At 41.4% G+C, this 24812-nt stretch overlaps 1 protein-coding gene across 1 annotated transcript; it reads left to right on the plus strand.

Annotated features, from left to right (window-relative positions):
* The first annotated feature begins 4749 nt into the window (after positions 1-4749).
* On the plus strand, positions 4750-24485 carry LOC111886830 (GDSL esterase/lipase At1g29660). The gene is made up of 5 exons (XM_023883076.2): positions 4750-4999; positions 22941-23065; positions 23341-23574; positions 23797-24034; positions 24271-24485. Exons 1-5 carry the CDS (start codon positions 4750-4752, stop codon positions 24483-24485), a joined length of 1062 nt encoding a protein of 353 aa, XP_023738844.1.
* The last annotated feature ends 327 nt before the right edge of the window (positions 24486-24812 follow it).

Here is a 24812-nt window from a genome sequence, read left to right on the forward strand (position 1 = left end):
AATAACCTGCCAACCCTAAGAAACTCCTGATCTCGGAGGGTGACCTCGGCACCTCCCAACTCATCACTGCCTCAACTTTGGCCGGGTCGACCAATATCCCTTTCTGGTTAATGAGATGCCCTAGGAACTAGACCTCTCGCAACCAGGAATCACACTTGGAGAATTTGGCATAAAGCCTCTCCGATCTCAGAACTCCGAGGATCTCCCTCAGATGCTCCTCATGCTGCTCTCTAGGCCTCGAATATACCAAAGGTCGTCGATGAATACAATCACCGACCGATCCAACATCGGCCTGCACACTCGGTTCATGAGATCCATGAACACTGTCGGGGCATTGGTGAGCCCGAAAGGCATCACCACAAACTCGTAATGCCCATATCGCGTCCTGAACGTTGTCTTCTGGATGTCCTCATCTCTCACCCTCACCTGACGATATCCAGACCTCAAATCGATCTTGGAGAACCAAGATGCTCCCTGCAACTGATCGAACAAATCGTCGATCCTCGGCAACGGGTAACGGTTCTTGACCGTCAGCTTGTTCAACTCCCGGTAATCAATACACATCCGGTGTGAACCATCCTTCTTCTTGACAAAAAGGATAGGCGCTCCCCATGGCGAGCTGCTTGGCCGAATAAATCCCTTTCCCAGCAGCTCCTGAAGCTGCGAGGATAACTCTTGCATCTCTGGAGGTGCAAGGCGATAAGGCACCTTGGCAATAGGTGCGGACCCCAGAACCAAATCGATACTGAACTCCACCTGCCTCACGGGAGGCACACCCGACAACTCCTCTAGAAATACATCCGGAAACTCACGCACTATCGGAACCTCCTCAACTGACCTCGGCCTCTCTGAATCAACCCGCGTATCCATCACATACGCCACAAAGCCCTTACAGCCATGCTGTAGACACTGCCTCGCCCTAGCGGCCGAACAAAACACTGACCCGGAACGTGTACCCTCACCGTACATCATAAGAACTCCCCCACTGGGGTCTCGTATGGTCACCAGCTGTCGCTCGCAGTCGATAACCGCACCGAATCTACTCAACCAGTCCATGCCCACAATGACACAGACATCACCCATCGCAATAAGAACCAAATCAATCGGGAAATCAACACCGAAAATCTCGAATACGCACCCACGGATCACCTCCGTGGCATATATCACTCTCTCGTCAGCTATGGAAACTCTCAGAGGCCGACTCAACGCCTCATGACTAATACTGATATGCTGACTAAAAGCCAAAGATACAAAAGACCGACTCACACCCGAGTCAAATAACACCAAGGCAGGTACAGAATTCACAAGAAAAGTACCTACGCATAACATAATATAAGCATAATATCTCAACATCAAAATAAATACAAGAAAGAATACATACCAGCCACGACATCGGCCGCTGCGCGGACCTCCTCCGCGGTCAACTGAAAGGCTCTCCCTCGTGCCCTCGGCATCTCGGCCTTCACTGGCCGACTCTCGGTAGCTCTGATGGCGGCAGGGGCAGATCCCTAAGGTGCTCCCTGAGCTGATCCCCGCAACTGCGGACACTCTGCCTTCTGTTGTCCGGTGTGGTTGCAGTGAAAACACACTGCAAACCCCTTGGGGCAGTCCTTGGCCATATGCCCCTCCTTGCCACACTTGTAGCAAGATCCAGCTCTACAAACTCCATCATAACCCTTTCCGCACTTTCCACAAGTACGGTCCTTCTGGCTCCCTGATTTGGGATCAGCGGGCTTGGTCCGCTTGGTTGTCGGCTGGGACTGTGCCGGTCGCCGATCCCTCCCCTGAGACTCCGCCTCCTCCCTAGCCTGAGTCTCTAGCTCAATCTCCCTCTTCCGGGCATTTTACTGAAGCTCGGCAAATGTCCGGTACGAGGAGTTCGCCACGAGCTCCCGAATGTCTCTCCTCAAGATACTCAAATATCGGCTCATACGTGCCTGCTCAGTAGACACGTGCTCAGGGCAGAACATCTCCCTCTCGTGGAACATCCTGGTAATCACCGTAACAGACTCAGTACCCTGCTTGAGGGTCAGAAACTCCTGGGCCAAATGATCCCTCTCCGCCTGGGGAACGTACTCATCTCGGAACATGGCAGTGAACCTCTCCCAGGTCACTGCCGCAAGCTCAGCAGGCGTAAAGTGCGTCGTCACAAACTTCCACCAGTCCTTCGCTCCCAAGCGAAGCTGGTTCAGCGCGAACCGGACTCTCAAATGCTCAGGAGATGAGCAAGTAAAGAAACACCCCTCTATGTCTGAAATCCATCTCATAGCCGCCACCGGGTCCTGGGTCCCGTCAAACTCCGGCGGTTTTGTGTTGCTGAACTCTCGGAACAGCAACGCATCACCACCCTGCGGCCTTGCGGCAGCAATAGCTGTGGTGGCCGTTGCAACAGCAGCCTCAGAAAGAGCAGCATAACGCTCGTCGAAAGTCTCAATCAATGTGGTCTTGATAGACCCGAACATCTCTGGTATGTCTGCCCTGATGGCCGCAGCCACCTCCTCATGGATGATCCGGCGGATCTCCTCATCACTGGCCCCACTGCTCTCAGGCATAAGACGTGTCCTCACCACGATCTACCTCTGAAATACAACATACGATAAATTAGAATCCATTCGAGCATACTCACACTCGACAACTCATTCCTCCTTGATCCTTGGCATTCCAAAGATTCTTACTTGGGTTGTACACCGCCCCAGTGCTTTCAGTAATACGGGCCCAATACTACTGTCTGCACCGTATCAGAATACACCCCAAGTCCTCCTCTTCAGATCCCAAGTTCCAAGTACTCTATTATGCATAATCCACTCTCTAACAGATCTCTCATAAGCTCCTCGCTGCTACCTACTCACTCTCAAGCATCTCATAGCAGCTCATCTCTCCCTAGGCTAAGGCATCACAAATCAGGCCACTCTACTCCTAATAGGAGTACCTAGCCTACTCTAGCATGGGAATACATCATATCAATATCATAAGACATAATATGAGGGTATCTTGGTAAATCACCGTTTGGGCGCGGACTGATCGTACACACGACTCTGCTCTGTGTTTTCCAAAAATCTTTTACTCTTTTTGAAAATAGTTCACAAATCCTCAGTTTGAGTTCAAATACGCCCGAAGGTTTAGTCGAATCCCTCAAACCAAGGCTCTGATACCAACTTGTAATACTGTAAATTTCAAAATGATTTTTCGCATTTTATAAAAGCATAATCCATTTAGTATTGATAAATACATCAGTGTTTGAAACTCAAATCCATAACATATAAAAATCCCAAGATCTCATAACATAAAAATCCCGTGTGTGTATTGATCAGGCCGGCGCCTTCCCGCGGTCATCACTAGTACCTAAAACAAATAACACCAAACACTGTAAGCACAAAGCTTAGTGAGTTCCCCAAAATACCACACATAGCACATATTAGCCACTCGAGGCTATAACTTTGTGGGTCCGTGGACCCTACTTTGTGAACCCTCTGGTTCTAACTCTGTGAACCTTCCGGTTCCAACTCTATAAACATGCACAACATAAATCACATAGAAATAATGCAGTACAACACGTAACATACATATATCATACAAATACTCTGTCACCTAACTCTGATTACCAACTCAAGGTAAAGTATAGTGAGAAGACTCACCTCGCGTATCTCGATAACTCGCAAATCCCTGAAATCACTAGTGCTCGATCTCCCGAGCTATAGTCCTCCTATAACACAACACATCTCTAATTAACACTTTCCCAACTAAGGTTGACTAACCCCATCAAGTCAACACTGGTCAACTCTGGTCAACGGCCAATGGTCAACTCAACTCACCGAGTCTGGCGTGGACTCGCCGAGTCTCTACGGGGACCTGATTCCTCTAAGTCCCTTCCGACTCACCGAGTCACTCACCCGCCTCGGTTACTCAAACCCTGGTTCGAAATCACTGATCAGCCCGCACCAACTCGTCGAGTCTGGAAATGGACTCGGCGAGTGCATTCCATGCACAACCCCAAACGACCTTCTGAGATCAGATCTGCTTCACTAACTCATAGATCCAGTCCTTCCATGCTTATTCATCACATAAAGTTCATGTCTTGGCGCTCATAACACATCTAATGGCTCATAAATGGTGTTTTGACCTCAAGCACAAAGACCCCAATCCAAAACCTCCATGGATTCATAAAAAGCTTGGACAAAGGGACACTCTGGACCTCCAAGGGTCTAGATTCAGAACCTAACTCGCTCAAGGGACCAAAGAAGCACTAGATCTAGCCACAAAAGGGCTCAATAAGCCCTAAATCAACATGAACATCACCATAACGAACGAACATGAACAATGAAATTTCTTAAACGAACGAACATGAACAAGAAAATTCGTTCGTTTAAGCGTTCGTGTTCGTTCATTTGTTTGGTTAACTTAAACAAATGAACATGAACAAGTCTCGCTCTGTTCGATTCGTTTACAACCCTATCTAGTAGGATGAAAAAGTAGGAGATTATTTGATTCTTCATAAATTAGTCATTCAAAAAAAATTAATTATTAAAAGAAATACAATCTAGATAGTTTAAAATACATGATAAATGTGATGGTTTAGAAAACCGTTTTGCTTTTTAATAACTTGATTTAGACAACAAACTCCCACGTTAGTAGTTGTCAAAATAACTCAATTGTCCACCTCGCCTTCTCTATTTCTTTAAAGAGAAATTAAATCCTCGCATTTGTTTTGCATTCGGAGCTATTATCATTCATCTTCAAACTCCAACTATCATGGCTTTCGAGCTTGACCGATTACTCTTCGTCCATGCATTTATAGTGTTATTACACGTAGTAGCATTTGTGGTGTCCTCCAAACCACAAGTCCCATGCTACTTCATTTTTGGAGACTCCTTGGTCGACAGTGGCAACAACAATAAATTGAAAACAAAGTGTAAAGTCAATTACCCGCCATATGGGGTCGATTTTCCTCAAGGTAATACCGGCAGGTTTACGAATGGTCGAACCTCAGCAGATATCATCGGTATAATATTCTCTCGTTCTTTCTCTTATTTTGTTTGACGATCTTCATTTGTGAATTGTATATACCTTTAGTTATGCTAGTCAAGAAAACAAATAACGGGTTCTAAAGATGAATGTTTTTGTTAAATAAATGCACAAATTATAACAGTATCTTTTTTTTGTTTATTCTTATTACAAAAAGTTGGTGGCGTTGTTGCTTTAGTTCACCAATAAATGATTCTCTTATTCTTTGTCTGTCTCATATTTATATTAAAGAAAATAGAAATATTTTAATGTTCGTCGGCGTTGCCTATATATATCTAGCTGGGTATGCACATCTTGATTTTAAAAAATTAGACCAAACTGTTGGATTAATAACATATTATTATAGATACAACTCTTACTTAAAAATGAAGAATTACTTATTGATCACAAATCTTTCCTGGATTAAAAAACAACATGTCTATGAACGAATGTTATCTTATTGTTAGATCGATAAATAAGTTTGTATGTGGAAAGAATGAAAAAGAGATGTTGACTTATCGCTCAAAAGGTAGAAATTGGAAAAGTTGGCACAAACTTTTCTACCAAACGAAACAAAAGAAGGAAACAAAGGATGAATGAAATAAAAATAAAAGATTAAAGATAAAAGGAAAACCAAAAGCTGAAGATGTGAGATGAGCTTTAGAACCTTCAGAATCGAACCAAAACTGAACCGAGATCGGACCCGATTTAGTAATAAGGTCTGGTTATTGGTTCTTATTGGTTCTCTAATTTTATAAAAAATCAGTTATGGTTCTAATACGGGTTCGGTTCTAAAAAACCCGGTTAAAAAACTAGAATTAAACCTGTTTTTTAAAATGTGTGTAACTTACTCATATGAAATTAGAATTACTTGATTTTTTTTCCAACATGTAATTGGTGTTTGTACTTCATTATAGAGTATATAAACACATACTTGTTAGATATTGAATCAGATACAAACTCCAAGACATATAATATCAATGTTGCGTATTTTATATTTTAGCATTTTTTTTAATTCTTATCCTGTTTTTTTAGATATGCACAACTCACTCATATGAATTTGAATTACTTAATTTTTTTTCTAGCATGTGATTTGGAGTTTATACTTTATTTTAAACTATAAAAACATGTATTTTAGTTAGGTATTGAATCAATTATACGCCTCGGAAGACTTTTTTCTTTTTGGAATTTGTCACTCTTCTTAAAATGTGTGTAACTCACTCATATGAAATCGAAATTATTTTATTTTTTAAGCATGTAATTTAGTGTTTTTACTTCATTTTAGAATGTATAAACTAAAATTTTTGTTAAATATTGAATTATCTAAAGGCCCGAGAAGTCAACATATCATCTACAACATATCAACTAGTTCTTGGTTGAAAAATAACCGAAAATAATGATCGGGATTGGGACCGAAACCGGAACCGACATTGCACCCGCAGTCAGGTTCTTGATTCCTATAGTATAGCAAATCTGATTTTGGTTCCGAACCGATCTAGTTCTAAAGCTCATCTATAGATTGAATGCATTTCGTAACATTGGTTTTAATGATTGAAAATATAAATCAAGATTGCAACTTATTACGCTAAAATCAATCAAATACTTTTTAAACCAATGTAATGGAACATCATGGAATGATTAAAAAATATAAAAATCCAAACACATTGTTTACCGAATTTGAAAGGTTCAAACCTACTTTATAATACGATAAAATAAATCAAAACTACTTCAGGTTGTGATTATGTGAAGAATTAGCCAACATGGTGATAGATGATAAAGATGATGAACATTTTTGGTAGTAGCTTGATCTTTGTAGGATTCTTTAATCATGAGTCAAACGAGGCTAGATTCTTTGATTCGAGGACGAGTAGAAGTGTTTTGGGAATGAATTAATACCCTTGTAAGCTTTAAAAAGTTTTTTAAATTGTCTAGAAATTTCTGAATATTGATGGGGCAAACAAGGATCCAGTCTGATTGAGGTAAATCTTACCACCAAAATATGTGGGATATGTGTATATTTATATAACAACAAATTACAATAATGATACTTGAAGAATAAGATAAATACAAGATATACATAAAGTATTATTTTAGGCTAACATCCCCCCTCAAGCAAAACGGTGGTGGTCCCAATCGTAACATGGCACGAAAGCATTTATACTGCTATCTTGGAAGACTTTTCATAAAGATGTATGCCACCTAAAGCTTGGTCGAAACAAATTTGGTGTATAGCTTACCAAAAGTAACAAGCTCTCGTATAAAATGATAATACAAATCAATTTGTTTAGCTCACTTATGTGAGACCGGATTCTGAGTCAAGAATAAGGCACTGTGGTTGTCACATCGAAGTGTTGGCCGAACTAATGGCAGAACGTATAGTTCCTGCAGTAAATGTGTAATCCAAAAAATATCAGCTGCAGTGTTAGCCATGGCTCGATACGTAGATTTATAACTAGATTGAGAGATAATGGGATGCTTTTAAGCACTCCATGAAACAACATTAACACCCAAGAAGATTGAATAACCATACATAGAGCACCTAGTTTCAAGACAGTGAACCCAATCAGCATCTTAATAACCAAGAATAGCAACATCAGCTGGTTTCCGGAAGGTGATCCCAAATGAATAAGTGCCTTTAATATATCGAAGTATACGTTTGACACATTGAAAATGTGAATCGGTACGAGATTGTAGAAACTAACTAAGCTGGTTCACATAATAAGAAATATTTGGCCTAGTAATGGTTAAATACTGAAGCGCACCTACCAGAGACCGATACAGGTTTGGAGAGTGAAAAGGAGTACCTTTTAAAATAAATGTATCGTTAGGAGCAAGAGGCGTGCGAACTAGTTTAGAATCAATCATGGTTGCTCGTTCAAGAATATCTCATGCATACTTGGATCGACTCATGAATAAACCATCATCTGTATAAGCCACCTCTAAACCAAGAAAGTTCTTTAACTCACCAAGATCTTTAATCACAAATTCTTGGTGTAATCGACGAACGAAAGAAGTAATAACTTTTTTCATGATTTTCGGTCAGAATAAGATCATCAATATAGACAAGAAGATATGCGATGCATGATTCCCGTTTGAAAACAAACAATGATGTGTCAGCTTTGTAGCAAGTAAATCCATCACGTATAAGAAAAGCACTTAGACGTTGAAACCAAGCTCGAGGAGCTTGTTTAAGATCGTAAAGAGCCTTTTTGAGTTGACAAACGTGATCAAGAAACTGTGAATCAGCAAACCCAAGAGGTTCCTCCATACAACTGGTCTCATTAAGACCCTCGTGAAAGAAGGCATTCTGAACATCAAGTTGATGAAGTTTTAACTGATTAATAACAACAAGAGATAAGATGATACGAACAGTAGCAGCCTTGACTACAAGACTGAAAGAATGTAAATTATCTAGACCCAGAACTTGTGTGAAGCCCTAAGTACCAAGTCGGGCTTTGAGTCGTTCAATAGTGTCATCTGAGTTGTATTCGTACAAAAAACCTATTTTGAACCAACTACATTTTTGTTTTTAGGTTTAGGTACCAATGCCCATGTATCATTATGTTTGAGTGCATTGATTTCATCATGCATGGACAACATCCATTTAGGATGTTTTGCTGCTAATTTAAATCCTTTAGGGTCATGAGACACAAATAAAGCCAAGCATAACATATGATGAGTGGTGAAATCAAGATCAATTGCATGTTTGGGTTTAAAAAAATTTAACTTTGAATGAGTTTGAATATGATGAGTGGAAGAAACATGACCGAAAGGTGTAGTTGTATCACTAGGAGATGTTGGAGGATGCAAAACCGAAGGAACAACCATATCGGTTTGAGTGGGATGATCAGAAATAGTCTCAGACACAAGTGGGGACTGAATAAGAGAAGTTTGCATTGGACTAGTGCCTGATGTGTTAGGTTGAATAGCGACAGGATCAGGCCGATGTCGAAACTAAGATAAATCACGATTTAGGCAATGTTCACCAACAACATCAGTAGCAAAAGAAGAACAAATTGGGGAACTTTGTACAGAACTTTGTGTGTGAGAATGAGCATAAATATCCTTAATATTAAGTTATACCGGTGAAGCAAGAGTAAATGATGTTAACGAGAGGCTGTCCAACTCTTGTGATGAACGCGAACTTGCAAAGGGAAAGATTTGTTAATCAAAACAAGCATGACAAGTAATAAAAACCTGAGATGTAACTGGATCAAGACATCGATACCCTTTATACTGAGAAGAGTAGCGAAGAAAAACACACATATGACTTTGTGGTGACAGGTTATGTTTAGCATAGACTCGTAGATATGGAAATACAAGACAACCAAAAACTAAAAAATTATGATAATTCAGAACTCATGAATATAAAATCTCAAATGGAGTTTTGTTGTAGAGAAGTTTACTTGGCAATCTGTTGATGATAAAGGCCGCCGTACTAAATGCATCAACCCTATATTGAGCAGGAACATGAGAATTGAAGAGATTGGCTAAACCGGTTTCCATAATGTGAAATATTTTCTTTCCTCTCGTCCATTTTTCTATAGAGTATAAGGACAAAATAAACAGTGAAAACTAAAAAGTCCTATTGTCCTCAAATATTTTGCAAACAGTATTTAACAAATTCAGTGCCTTCACCATTTGAAATACCTTGACTTTTTGTGATAATTAATTATGTACAAACTTTAAAAAAGATTCCAATATCGTATAAGACCAGAGATACCTTTTAGTGGGTAAAACAAGCTGAAGCGCGAGATATCATCAATAAAAACCAAATAATAGTGATAAACATCGGTTGAAGAAACAGGTGAAGGCCCCTATAAATCCATAATGAACTAAATCTAATGGATTAGAAGAATGTTTATCATTTAGAGTAAATTACACGAATGGTCCCTATAGTTTAGAGTAATTTGCTTGTTTGGTGCCTAACTATTTTTTTAACTCGAAAGGTCCCTAATGACTGTTTTTGTTACGTGTTTGGTCCTTATCTTACCTAAAAAAACTATTTTGCCCTTGATTTTTTAATTTATTTAAATAAACACACCCATCACCTTACCTTATCTACCGCACAATTTTTCCATAGTTAAATAATAGTATTTTTAGATAAGATATGGACCAAGCGTAACAAAAACAAACAGTAAGGACCAAACGCGTAACAAAAACAAACAGTAGGGACTTTCCGAGTTAAAAATATAAGTTAGGGACCAAGCGCGCAAATTACCCCAAACCAACCATAGGGACCATTCGTGTAATTTACTTTATCATTCAATTGAAAAGGTAAGCATTGTCCTTTATCAATTGTAAGTTTGTTGATAGAGAGTAAGTTCTTGCTAACATATGGTATTACCAAGAAATCACACAACTTAATATCATGAGAAATATTAGAATGACGTTTATGCAAAATATTTAAAGTATGACCATTACCAAAGGTGACAGTCGTATTGCCCGAATCAAGAGAGACATGTTATAAGTGTTTAGCAGAGGATGTCATGTGAGTAAATGCTCTCGAGTCAACATACCAATTTGGATTTGAATTAGTAACATGACATTGTGAGTGAAATGCCTTTGCAAGATTAACATCAAGGGAATAAATGTGACTTTCTTAGGAGGCAAGATTGGGGCACTGATTAGCATAGTGCTCTTCTTTTCTACATAACTGACAATGTGGAGAACGACGTCTACGACCTCGACCATTTCGACGAGAAGAAGAGAATCAACCTCGACCTCAAGAAGAGTTGTTTGATCAAGAAGAATCAGCAACAAAAGCAACAATGGGTGAAGAAGATGAACCATGCATTGATTTGAGAAATAATTCATGACTTTCTAATTGACACACAAGATCATGAAATACTAATCCCTATCGAGAAGCTTGTATTGTTGTAGAGAACTTTTCAAAGGAAGATCCAAGCCCACATAAAAATTAGTGAGATTTATCTATATGTTCCATGGGGTGACCAATTGCAGAGAGCTGATCACACAGACGTTTGAATTTACTATCAAACTCAAAAATAGAGGACAAACCCTTTATCAATTGTCTAAGTTGGTCATGAAGACTTTGAACCTTCTCAACAGATGAGTGACTATAGGCATGTTTGAGTGCAGTCCATATCTCATCAAAGGTTGAGAGACCCAGAACTTCAGAAAGAGCTTCCTCAGAATGAGAGGAGTTTAAGATGATTAGTGCCTTTTGATCATTATCGCACCAGGTAGTGTAGGTCATATTCACGACTTCTTTACCCTTTTGAATGATGGTTGGAGATGGAGCTTTAAACGAGCCATCAATTTGTGCCATCAGTTTTTGATACGTGAGAAGAGGTATCATGTGAAAAATAAGATAAATACAAGATATACACAAATTACACAAAGTATTATTTTAAACTAATAACTATTCTTATGGTTGATAAATACAATTGTGTTAATCTGTAACAACGCAAATTTTTAAACAAATTTTTCATTTTTAAAATATAATTATTTCCATTCAAAACAAGGCATAAATAGTTTAAGTATTCTGTCAATTACAAATATTCAAAATCCCAAGATCATAAAAGCATTCTTCAGTGTGTATCGATCACGTCGACGCCTTCCCACGGTCCTTGCTAGTACCTGAAACACATACATAACAACTGTAAGCATAAATGCTTAGTGAGTTCCCCAATATACAACTTACGCACATACGCCTTTCCAGGCCCTGACCTTTCGGTCATCAACACTACGCCTTCCGGCCCATAACATATTCGCCTTCCGGCCCATAACATATTGCCTTCCGGCCCACATAACATACATAGCACATATAACAAATATCTTACCACATATAGCATACATATCACATATCGTATCTGACCTTCCGGTCACACAGTCAAACCCTTCCGGGTACAGTATAGTGAGAAGACTCACCTCGTGAATGCTGAAAGCTAGCAAATCCTGAAATCACTCGTGCACAATCCGACGAGCTACAACCTCCCTATAACATCACATATCTCATTAACACATATACCTTCTAAGTGTGACTATCCCTAAGAAGTCAGACTTAGGTCAACTCTGGTCAACGGTCAACGGTCAACTCGACCGGACTCGGCGAGTACCATGGCGACTCGGCGAGTCTAGACGTCCTCCAACTCTCTGGGATTCCCTATCTACTCGTCGAGTATCCTCCTTGACCCGACGAGTTACTCCTGGAAGAATCGCGGGGCCACCCCGACTCAACTCGCCGAGTGTGAAGAACAACTCGACGAGTCCCAGTAAATCTTCAAGCTACTCGCCGAGTCTGCTCATCGAACTCGGCGAGTCCATGCCATGCAACCGCTCAAACTGCATCCTAAGGTCAGAACTGCTTCGACCATTCCTAGGTCTGGCCTTCCTAGAATGATCTACCACGTGAAGTCCTCATTTCAGTGCTCATGATACACCATCTGATTCATAATTTACATTTTGACCTAAGGCATAAGGATTCCAATCCAAAACCTTCATCAATTCCCGAAATGCATAGACATGGGACATTCTGGACCTCCAAGGGTCTCAATACAGGTTTACACTCGTTTAGGGAACTAGGGTCACAGTCAATCTAATCACACAAGGGTTCCATAAACCCTAAATCCATAAATTCATCAATATAGCAGAGCATACACGAATTCTTACCTGGATGATGTATTCTCTGTGTCCCCAATCCTCAGAATGTGACCCCCTTGCTGCTCCCTTAGCCAATCTCTTCTCTTCCTTGCACAATCACTCTTCTATAATCAATAATGGCCTATGATCCTTGCTCCAGATGCACCCAATCGATTTAGGGTTCTTTTCAGAAGGCTAAAATGAATAATGACGGCCAATAAGTCTCCTTTATACGTCCCAAACCTGAATGGTTAGGGTTTTCGCTAAACAGCGTCGACTCGCCGAGTCCATATCTGGACTCGTCGAGTCCAGTCGCGATCCCGCGACCAAGTCTGCGATCCTACTCGGCGAGTCTAGGCTCCAACTCGCCGAGTCCCCTCTTAAATCACCCCAAAACATAATAATAATAATACCTGAGATTTCGGGCTGTTACAACTCTCCCCCACTAGGATTAGACTTCGCCCTCGAAGTCTCACTCTGCAAATAGTTCCGGATGCTGCTCCCGCATCTCACGTTCCGGCTCCCAAGTCATTTCCGATCCCTTACGGTGTTGCCACTGAACCAACACCAGAGGTACCTCCTTGTTCCTCAGAACCTTGATCTTCCGATCCCTGATGGCCATTGGTCTCTCAGCATAATTCAGGCTCGCATCCACCTGGATATCCTCCAATGGAACCACTGCCGACTCATCGGCTATGCATTTCCTCAATTGCGACACATGAAACGTGTCTTGGATCTGTCCCAACTCCGCTGGCAACTCCAACCGATAGGCTACCCGACCTACCCTTGCAATCACACGAAATGGCCCAATATACCGGGGCCCCAACTTGCCCCTCTTCCTGAATCGAATCACTCCTTTCCAAGGAGAGACCTTCAGGAGAACGAAGTCGCCGACTTGAAACTCAAGCTCGGATCGGCGCCTGTCTGCATAACTCTTCTGTCGGCTCTGGGTGGTCAATAACCTCTGTCTAACTTGTTGAATCTGCTCTGTCGTCTGAAGCACGATCTTTGTGCTACCCATCACTCTCTGTCCCACCTCTCCCCAGCAAATGGGGGTCCGACGCCTCCTACCATACAACAGCTCAAAAGGTGGCATACCAATGCTCGAATGATGGCTGTTGTTGTAGGAAAACTCTGCTAAGGGTAAATACGCATCCCAGCTACCCCCGAAGTCTAATACACATGCTCGAAGCATGTCCTCCAGCGTCTGAATCGTCCGCTTGCTCTGACCGTGTGTCTGGGGATGGTATGCGGTACTAAAATGCAATTTAGTACCCAGCTCCTCATGAAATTTCTTCCAGAACCTGGAAGTGAAACGCACATCACGGTCTGAAACAATCGAAATCGGTACCCCATGCCGAGATACCACCTCTCTCACATATGTCTCCGCCAACTTCTCCGCTGAAGAACTCTCACTGATGGCAAGGAAGTGTGCACTCTTCGTCAACCTATCCACAATCACCCAAATTGCATCAACTCCCCTGGCAGTCTTCGGTAATTTGGTGATGAAATCCATAGTGATCTATTCCCACTTCCACTCGGGGATCTCCAATGGCTGTAACTTGCCATGCGGTCTCTGGTGCTCGGCCTTAACCCTACGACAGGTCAAGCACCTCTCAACGAACCATGCGACGTCCCTCTTCATACAGGGCCACCAATACTCTTTCCTCAAGTCCAAATACATCTTCGTAGCACCGGGATGGATCGAGAATTTCGATCTATGAGCCTCTTCCATCAAAGTAATACGTGTACCGCCCACGAACGGTACCCAAATCCGGCCCTGAAACGTCATAAGCCCTCGACCATCCTGAACGAACTCTGAAATTAACCCCACAACCCGCTCTTTCTTCTGCATTTCTGGTCGCACCGCTTCGGCCTGTGCCCCACGAATAGCATCCAATACAGGAGTCATCACAGTCAGTCTCAAGCATACATCTCGCAATGGAGTGCTCTCCGCCTTGCGGCTCAACGCGTCGGCTACCACATTAGCCTTACCTGGGTGGTACAGGATCTCACAATCATAATCCTTGACCACATCCAACCACCTCCTCTGACGCATATTTAGGTTGGGCTGATCCATCAATTACTTCAAGCTCTTATGGTCCGTATAGATCGTACATCGAACCCCATACAGGTAGTGACGCCAAATCTTGAGAGCGAACACTACTGCTCCCAACTCTAAATCATGCGTGGGGTATCTCGCCTCATGAGGCTTCAGCTGCCTCGACGCATACGCTATCACATGACCCCTCTGCATCAACACTGCACCCAGTCCCGAAATCGAAGCGTCACAATATACTACAAAATCTTCCATCCCTTCCGGGAGAGCCAATACCGGGGCTTTGCACAACCTTTGGCGAAGTGTCTCAAAGGAGGTCTGCTGCTCGGGCCCCCATGAGAATGCAACACCCTTCCGGGTCAATCTGGTGAGTGGCACTGCGATCTTGGAGAAATCCTTGATGAATCTCCGATAATACCCTGCCAACCCAAGGAAGCTCCTGATCTCAGAAGGTGACTTCGGCACCTCCCAACTCATCACCGCCTCAACCTTGGCCGGATCGACCAATATCCCTTTCTGATTGACAACATGTCCTAGAAATTGGACCTCCCGCAGCCAGAAGTCACATTTGGAGAACTTTGCATAAAGCTTCTCCGACCTCAATACCTCGAGGACCTCCCTCAAATGCTCCTCATGCTGCTCTCTAGATCTAGAATACACCAGAATGTCGTCGATAAATACAATCACTGACCGATCCAACATCGGTCTGCATACCCTATTCATGAGATCCATGAACACCGCCGGGGCATTGGTGAGCCCGAAAGGCATCACCACGAACTCATAATGCCCATATCGCGTCCTAAACGCTGTCTTCTGGACATCCCCATCCCGTACTCTCACCTGATGGTACCCTGACCTCAGATCGATCTTGGAAAACCAAGACGCTCCCTGCAACTGATCGAATAAATCATCGATCCTCGGTAACGGGTAACGGTTCTTGACCGTCAACTTGTTCAACTCCCGGTAATCAATACACATCCGGTGTGAACCATCCTTCTTCTTGACGAACAGAATAGGTGCTCCCCACGGCGAGCTGCTCGGCCGAATGAATCCCTTCCCCAGCAACTCCTGGAGCTGCGAGGACAACTCTTGCATCTCTGGAGGTGCAAGACGATAAGGCACCTTAGCAATAGGCGCTGCCCCCGGAACCAGGTCAATACCAAACTCTACTTGCCTCACAGGAGGTACTCCCAGCAACTCCTCGGGGAAAACATCTGAAAACTCGCGCACCACAGGAACCTCCTCAACTGATTTCGGTCTCTCGGAAACCTCCCGCGTATCCATCACATACGCCACAAAACCCTTACAGCCCTGCTGTAGACACTGCCTCGCCCTAGCGGCCGAACAAAAAGCTGATCCCGAACGGGTACCCTCGCCGTACACCGAAAGAACTCCCCCACTATGGTCTCGTATAGTCACCAACTGACGCTCACAGTCGATGACAGCGCCGAATCGGCTCAACCAGTCCATGCCCACGATGACACAGACGTCACCCATCACAATAGGAATCAGGTCAATCGGAAACCCAACCCCGAAAATCTCTAGCACACATCCCCGAAGAACCTCCGTGGCATAAATCGATTTCTCTTCACCTATAGAAACTCTCAAAGGCCGACTCAAAGACTCACGATTAACGCTGATATGCTGACTAAAGGCTAAAGATACAAAGGACCTACTCGCACCAGAGTCAAATAACACTAAGGCAGGCACAGAGTTCACAAGGAAAGTACCTACGCATATAATAACATAAGCATAACATCTCGACATCAAAAATAAATACATGAATTACAACATACCTGCCACAACATCGGGCGCAGCGCGGACCTCCTCCGCAGTCAGCTGAAAGGCTCTCCCACGAGCCCTCGGGGCCTCGACCTTCACCGGTCGAGTCTCAGTAGTCCTGGTAGTAGGTGCAGATCCCTGATGAAGCTGAGGGCACTCGGCCTTCCGATGGCCGGTCTGGTTGCAATGAAAGCAAACCGTAAATCCCTTGGAACACTCCCTAGCAATGTGCCCCTCCTTGCCACACTTGTAGCAAGCACCGGCTCGACACGCCCCATCGTGACCCTTGCCGCACTTTCCGCAAGTGCGGCTCTTCGAACCTCCCGTCCTCGAATCGGCGGACTTGATCAGCTTGGCTGCCGGCTGAGACTGAGCCGGCCGCTGGTCTGCCTGCTGAGACTCGGCCTCCTCCCTGGCCCGAGTCTCTAACTCGATCTCACGCTTCCTGGCATTCGCCTGAAGCTCAGTAAAAGTATGGTAAGTGGAGTTTGACACAAACTCCCGGATCTCCCTCCTCAGAACACCCAAGTACCGGCTCATCCGAGCCTGCTCTGTGGCCACCAGCTCGGGGCAAAACATCGCCCTCTCATGAAACTTCCGCGTGATCGCCGCCACCGAGTCAGTACCCTGCTTGAGGGTTAAGAACTCCTGAACCAATCGTTCCCGCTCCACCGGGGGAACGTACTCATCCCTGAACATGGCAGTGAACCCCTCCCATGTCACTGCCGTAGTTTCTGCCAAAGTGAAGTTTGCCGTCACGAACTTCCACCAGTCCTTCACTCCCAGACGGAGCTGGTTCAAAGCGAACCGTACCCTCAGGTGCTCCGGGCATGAACAAGTGTAGAAGCACCCCTCTATATCTGCGATCCACCTCATCGCAGCAATCGGATCCTGCGTCCCATCGAACTCTGGTGGCTTCGTGTTGCTGAACTCTCGGAACAGCAACGAGTCACCCCCCTGTGGCCTAGCAGCGGCCACAGCTGCGGTAGCTGCAGCGGTTGCAGCCTCAGTCAATGCGGCGTACCGCTCATCGAACGTCTCCATCAGGGTGGTCTTAATAGACCCAAACATCTCCGGGGTCTCAGCCCGGATCGCCGCCGCTACTTCCTCGTGAATCATCTGACGAATCTCCTCGTCACTCACACCGCTCGAACTCGCTCCGTGCCGTGGTCTAACAATGATGTCTCTGAAATACAACATAAACTATCAGAGACTCCAGCGAGTGTAATCGCACTCGATAACGCAACCCTACTCAGTCTCCGATATCCAGGGATTCTTACTTGGGCCTCCCACTGACCCGGTGTCCTCGGTAGTACGGGCCCAATACTACCGACCACACCGCATCAGTGTTCATCCCAAGTCTTCCTCCCCAAACTCCGGATAGTGAGTACTTTACTTCTGATATGCACTATCTACCCGCATACTAGCAAAGCATCTCATATAGGCAAACTTCCCTAGACTAAGGCATCACAAATCAGGCCACTCTAGTCCTATCATGATTACCTAGTCTTCTAGCATGCATAACAATTCATATCATATAATATTGTAAGGTATTTTGGGGATCTTTACCGTTCGGGCGCTGACTGATCGTACACACTGCTTCTTTCTTGCTTACCACAAAACCATTTACAAAAGTTTATGCCTTTATTTAAAAAGTTTCCTCAAATCCTCGGTTTGAGTTCAGTTACCCCCGAAGGTGCACCCGAATCCCTCAAACCTGGCTCTGATACCAATTGTAACAACGCAAATTTTTAAACAAATTTTTCATTTTTAAAATATAATTATTTCCATTCAAAACAAGGCATAAATAGTTTAAGTATTCTGTCAATTACAAATATTCAAAATCCCAAGATCATAAAAGCATTCTTCGGTGTGTATCGATCACGCCGGCGCCTTCCCACGGTCCTCGCTAGTACCTGAAACACATACATAACAACTGTAAGCATAAATGCTTAGTGAGTTCCCCAATATACAACTTACGCACATACGCCTTTCCAGGCCCTGACCTTTCGGTCATCAACACTACGCCTTCCGGCCCATAACATATTCGCCTTCCGGCCCATAACATATTGCCTTCCGGCCCACATAACATACATAGCACATATAACAAATATCTTACCACATATAGCATACATATCACATATCGTATCTGACCTTCCGGTCACACAGTCAAACCCTTCCGGGTACAGTATAGTGAGAAGACTCACCTCGTGAATGCTGAAAGCTAGCAAATCCTGAAATCACTCGTGCACAATCCGACGAGCTACAACCTCCCTATAACATCACATATCTCATTAACACATATACCTTCTAAGTGTGACTATCCCTAAGAAGTCAGACTTAGGTCAACTCTGGTCAACGGTCAACGGTCAACTCGACCGGACTCGGCGAGTACCATGGCGACTCGGCGAGTCTAGACGTCCTCCAACTCTCTGGGATTCCCTATCTACTCGTCGAGTATCCTCCTTGACCCGACGAGTTACTCCTGGAAGAATCGCGGGGCCACCCCGACTCAACTCGCCGAGTGTGAAGAACAACTCGACGAGTCCCAGTAAATCTTCAAGCTACTCGCCGAGTCTGCTCATCGAACTCGGCGAGTCCATGCCATGCAACCGCTCAAACTGCATCCTAAGGTCAGAACTGCTTCGACCATTCCTAGGTCTGGCCTTCCTAGAATGATCTACCACGTGAAGTCCTCATTTCAGTGCTCATGATACACCATCTGATTCATAATTTACATTTTGACCTAAGGCATAAGGATTCCAATCCAAAACCTTCATCAATTCCCGAAATGCATAGACATGGGACATTCTGGACCTCCAAGGGTCTCAATACAGGTTTACACTCGTTTAGGGAAATAGGGTCACAGTCAATCTAATCACACAAGGGTTCCATAAACCCTAAATCCATAAATTCATCAATATAGCAGAGCATACACGAATTCTTACCTGGATGATGTATTCTCTGTGTCCCCAATCCTCAGAATGTGACCCCCTTGCTGCTCCCTTAGCAATCTCTTCTCTTCCTTGCACAATCACTCTTCTATAATCAATAATGGCCTATGATCCTTGCTCCAGATGCACCCAATCGATTTAGGGTTCTTTTCAGAAGGCTAAAATGAATAATGACGGCCAATAAGTCTCCTTTATACGTCCCAAACCTGAACGGTTAGGGTTTTCGCTAAACAGCGTCGACTCGCCGAGTCCATATCTGGACTCGTCGAGTCCAGTCGCGATCCCGCGACCAAGTCTGCGATCCTACTCGGCGAGTCTAGGCTCCAACTCGCCGAGTCCCCTCTTAAATCACCCCAAAACATAATAATAATAATACCTGAGATTTCGGGCTGTTACATAATCGCTCACTTGTAAGACTTTACTTGTGGAAGGTGAATGTAATCCCTATGGGAGATAAATTGACTCTCATTAAGTATGTTCTTGGAAGCCTTGTAGTCTATTTGTTTTCTATGTTTTGTATCCTTAAAGGTATGCTTAGCAAGCTTGAAAGTCTTCACATAATGTTTTCTGGGGAAGATAACGTAAATAAAATCCCATACGTCTAGTGGGAAAAAGTAATGGTGTGTAGTTAGATCCGTCAAAGAAAGATAATTGGAGATGCAACCCTAAAGGGGAAGGGAACTTTACGGTTGCTTTGTTAAGGTCTTATATTGATATGGAAATTCTATATTCCAACAATGCAAATGCTAAGTGGAATAAGGGGGTGGTGTGTAAGGCTAATATGATTAGGTAGAAAATAATCCTTAATCATATTCCTATGAAAGATAACCTTGATAAAATAGCAATAAAATGAATAGAATTTTGTGTGATTTATGCTCAGAAAAAACAAAGTCGATAGAGAACTTACTATTTGATTTTGGGTTTATAAAAGTGGTCTCGAGTAAACTAAGAAAATGGTGGGATTAATATGTTTCACGACTTCAAACTATGGCGATTTAACAAGGATATTGGACAGGTGGAAGGATCTAACCCAAGAACAATGGGTTTTGGCAGCATCATATGTGACATGTTTTGGTGTACATGGAGGTTAAGAAATGACATGGTGTTCAGGAAGAAAAAAGGATGCAGCGAGGTGCTCTTTATTGATGTTAGACTTCCGCATTTTATGTGGATTAGATCTAGATGTAAAAATTTGAATACTTAATTCTTAGAGTGGTTGAGGTCACTTAGTAAAGCCTTACAATCGAAGTAATTCTTGTTTTCTCTGTAGCTATGTCCTTGTTAGTAGCTCTTCTTTAATATATGTGTCGTTTAAGAAAAACATTATTCTTCACTTTTCAACAAATCAATAGGAAAGTTCCACCCCAATTATGATAAATAAGAAACTCGTAGATTTCATATCCTATATGATTTCAACCTTATTATGAAGAACACCCAAACACTTGTAGTTTAGAATACTCTAATCACCCACCACACTATTATATAGACATGATAACTTCCTAAAACTCTCAATATTCAAATCCTATTTTCTTTTGCCGCATTAGCTTGGATTTTCTATGAATACACTAGTCATTCACCTCCACAAAAGGTTGAGGAGAAGCAGGGGTAGATCTAGATAGGAGATAGGGGCTGGTGCCCTCAATGGCAAAAGAAGTGGTGATTTTCTAATAAAATTTTGATCTTGTTTTTTAAATATATGTGGTGCCCCCAAACATATGTTAATAAATAGATGGTACCCCTTGAGATGATGTTGAAGATCACTATTTACCAACCATGTTGACCGATAAGTTCTATCTGTTCACCAGAACACAAGAGATGGAGTAGGGTTACTACCCTTGGGATTTAGTCGGAAGGAGAACTCAAGAGAAAAATGAGGTTGTCAAATTAAACCCATTAAACATAAAGTGAGCCATACAACTCCAAGTTTTTATTTTTTAAGAATTTTGGTTCTTCTTAGCTTTTAGATAAATTCTTTATGTCCACTGGCTTCTAAGACTTTTACATTACAACCTCCCATCTTTATACACCTAACTCAAACAATTTAAGTAAATTTTTATAGCAATATCACTTATTTCAAGTTTAGGTTGCACAAACGAAATAACATTTAAAACTCTTAATACTTTCCCTCAACAAATTCTTGAAATGCAATGTATAAACCTATTATCTAGTCAAAAAATTAAGTTTCTATTTACCTACCATCTTACACATTTATTTTTACGAACTTATTCCTTATGGATTATCAATCTATTATAGGACTAATGATGTAGGTTTAATAGAAAATGCATAATTATGACTAACATATGTTGGAACTAATGATCAAGTGATACATTTCCATTTCTTTATTCGTAAATAATGTATTGTAAAAGTATTTATGAAGTTTACTCTAAAATGATGAATTGTCATGGTTTCATTAGTTCAGCCATGTGTTGCACTAATTGTGCATTTTCCATTAAACCTTCCCCTACGATTAATAACATAAACTTTATTATAATTTAATCAAATCCACAACATCGTGGTGGGTCAAATGTTGTTAAAATATATAATATTTTATTTCTCTAGATCAATGTATAGTTGCTCTCAAAACTATATTCATGACCAATGGTTAATTGTTTTGATAGGTGTACAAGTTGATTTTTTTAGCCCTTTTATTATTATATAAAAAGTGATTGATTATATTATAAACAAACTTACCCGATAACTCTTTAAAAAAAAGCAAAACAAAACAAAAAAAACCAGCCCACATAACCAAAATTTTCCGACCGATTATTTTGTCATTTGATGCAAGCGGGAAAAAAATGTGTTTAAATCTTGGATTCGGCTACTACCCCCAATTATCAAAATTCCTGTATGCGCTAACTGGGGAGAAGTCGGGAGAACATAAACGCGACGAAATGTTTATGCAATATATATGTTTTTTTTTTATCAAAGCTTTCATGATCGAACTCGGTAGGGAGTTTTCTCTCTTTTATTATAGATTCCTCCTTAAATACAAAAACTGTTAAATGGACTTGGTGTCTTTATTAAGGTGGAGATTGTGGTGTTTAGTGACATAAATACTATGCCTAAGAGTCTAATTTGTAAATAATTGTATTATAGAGTTTGACTTTGAGCCCTCTTAAAAGTGGACATGTTTAGTTTTTCGTTACACTTTCATTGTGTCGTATCTCTCTGGTGGCACACATGCAAGATAAATAATAGTGGATTTTGATGAATATGTTTGTATTCTAATGATTCCATAAGGTAGTTTAAACCACATTTCTTGCATAACCTAGTCCAACCATGTTAAATTCTCTATATCTTGTAGTTACAATTTTATATATTTTGGATGACTTATTTAGCTTATTCAATGGCAAAATATTGTTAGTTTGTGTTCTTGGTTGGACATTTATTCTGATCGGCTTAATATATATATATATATATATATATATATATATATATATATATATATATATATATATATATATATATATATATATATAATATGTAAAAAATATTGACAACAATAATATTGAGATTAACAAATTACATACTTGCTTAAGGTCAACTTCTAGGCTTTGATAAGTTCATTCCATCATATGCTACTGCAACTAACAAAGAAATCAGCATTGGAGTAAACTATGGCAGTGGTGGTAGTGGGATTCGGAAAGAAACGGGAAGTCATATGGTAATCTTCATTTGCAACTAGACTCCTACAACATGCATTTTATTTAATGGTATACTAAGAAGCCTCAGAAATCACGTTTATTGATGGAAATTCATTTCCTTACAAATAGGATTTCCATGTTATCAAGTCGCTTTAGAAATTAATTTGGCATTTTAATGAAGATAACGGCTAAACTACATCTATTTTAATTTGGTTGAATTTATCCTCATGTATAGCTACTTTTTCCATTAAGTCTTGAGACATAATAAATTTATATGCATTTTCTTTCATCACAGGGTGATCGCTTCAGCATGGATAGGCAATTACTTCATCACAAGTCCATAATTTCACGAATTTCACACTTGAAAAAGAATACAAAATTCCTAAGAAAATGCATCTACATTGTAAATATAGGAAGCAACGATTACATCAACAACTACTTCATGCCCGACCTTTACAATACAAGCCACATGTATACCAAGCGTCAATACGCAAAAGTACTTATAAACCAATACTCTGGACAACTAAAGGTACACATATTATAATTCATTTTTTTCTTTATCTAGGTTTATTGTACGATTTTTCCTAGAAAGGGTCTTGCTCATTCTCATCTCCCTTTCATGTTGCTAAAACTACATTCTTAGAACGACATGTCAATTTAAAGTTAAAACCTGTGAGATTCAAACATGAGGTAACTCTTTTGGGAATGCTTAATAATGCATGCATGTTTCTAACATTTTGATGTACGATAGACTTTGTATAGTTTGGGGGGCAGGAAGATTGCGGTGTTTAGTCTGGCTCCTATTGGGTGTAGCCCAATTTTTATAAACAAATTTGGCACATATGGCAAACCGTGCGTACAAAAGATGAATGAGGCAGTTACATTATTCAATGATAGGCTTAAAGCTCTTGTTCATACACTTAACCATAAGAAATCAGATGCAAAATTCACCTTCATCAACCTTGGGAGCATTTTGTCACCTCTAGGAGGTAAAGTCCGAGTAGTAATGAAACTAGATTCACATGGACAAAACTGGTTTCGTGGCTTAATTAATTACTATATAACTCCTCAATGCAATTAGGTGTATGCATATATGAAGCATGCTGCATTTTTCAAAAAAAAAAAGAAATTATGAATCAAGTAAAAAGTTACAAAGTAATTTTTAAATGTTAAACAAAATATTTGAAAGTTCATTAGAGTTGTAAGATGCATATTTATATTTCAGATGTGCCCATGCCAAATTCTCCATGTTGTCTAGTAAGAAAAGATGGACAATGCATTCCAAAGTCGATTCCTTGCCCTATGCGGTCTGTCTCTATTTTCTTTGATGGTTTACATCCAACAGAAGTTTCGAATAACATCATTGCAACAAGATCATATTCTGGAGTTTCACAAAAGGACGCCTCCCCATATGATATAAGCCAATTAGCTCAACTTTAATGTTGAGTATGACTAAATGATACACATTTTCTGCAATAAGGTGTGCCATGAAGTGTTACGTAATATGCTATATTGTTTCATTTAAGAAACATGCAAGCCAATAGGACATTTTCTATTGATTAATATCATCCGTCTCTTTCAATAATCTATAAGAAAGAAGTGATCATTTTCAAAAAAAGCGAGGTCATGATTCGAGCTTTTATCGTTGTTTTATGATGTTAATTTATTGTAATCAATGTTTCTTTTGAAGCCCTTTGGTTGTTGGTTGAGGTTATAAGAGCATTCACAATAGAGTTTAATAGATTGTCATGTCATTTTTTTATATTT

Source organism: Lactuca sativa, chromosome 4 (genome assembly GCF_002870075.4).
Source record: "Lactuca sativa cultivar Salinas chromosome 4, Lsat_Salinas_v11, whole genome shotgun sequence".
In the NCBI taxonomy this organism is placed as follows: Eukaryota; Viridiplantae; Streptophyta; class Magnoliopsida; order Asterales; family Asteraceae; genus Lactuca; species Lactuca sativa.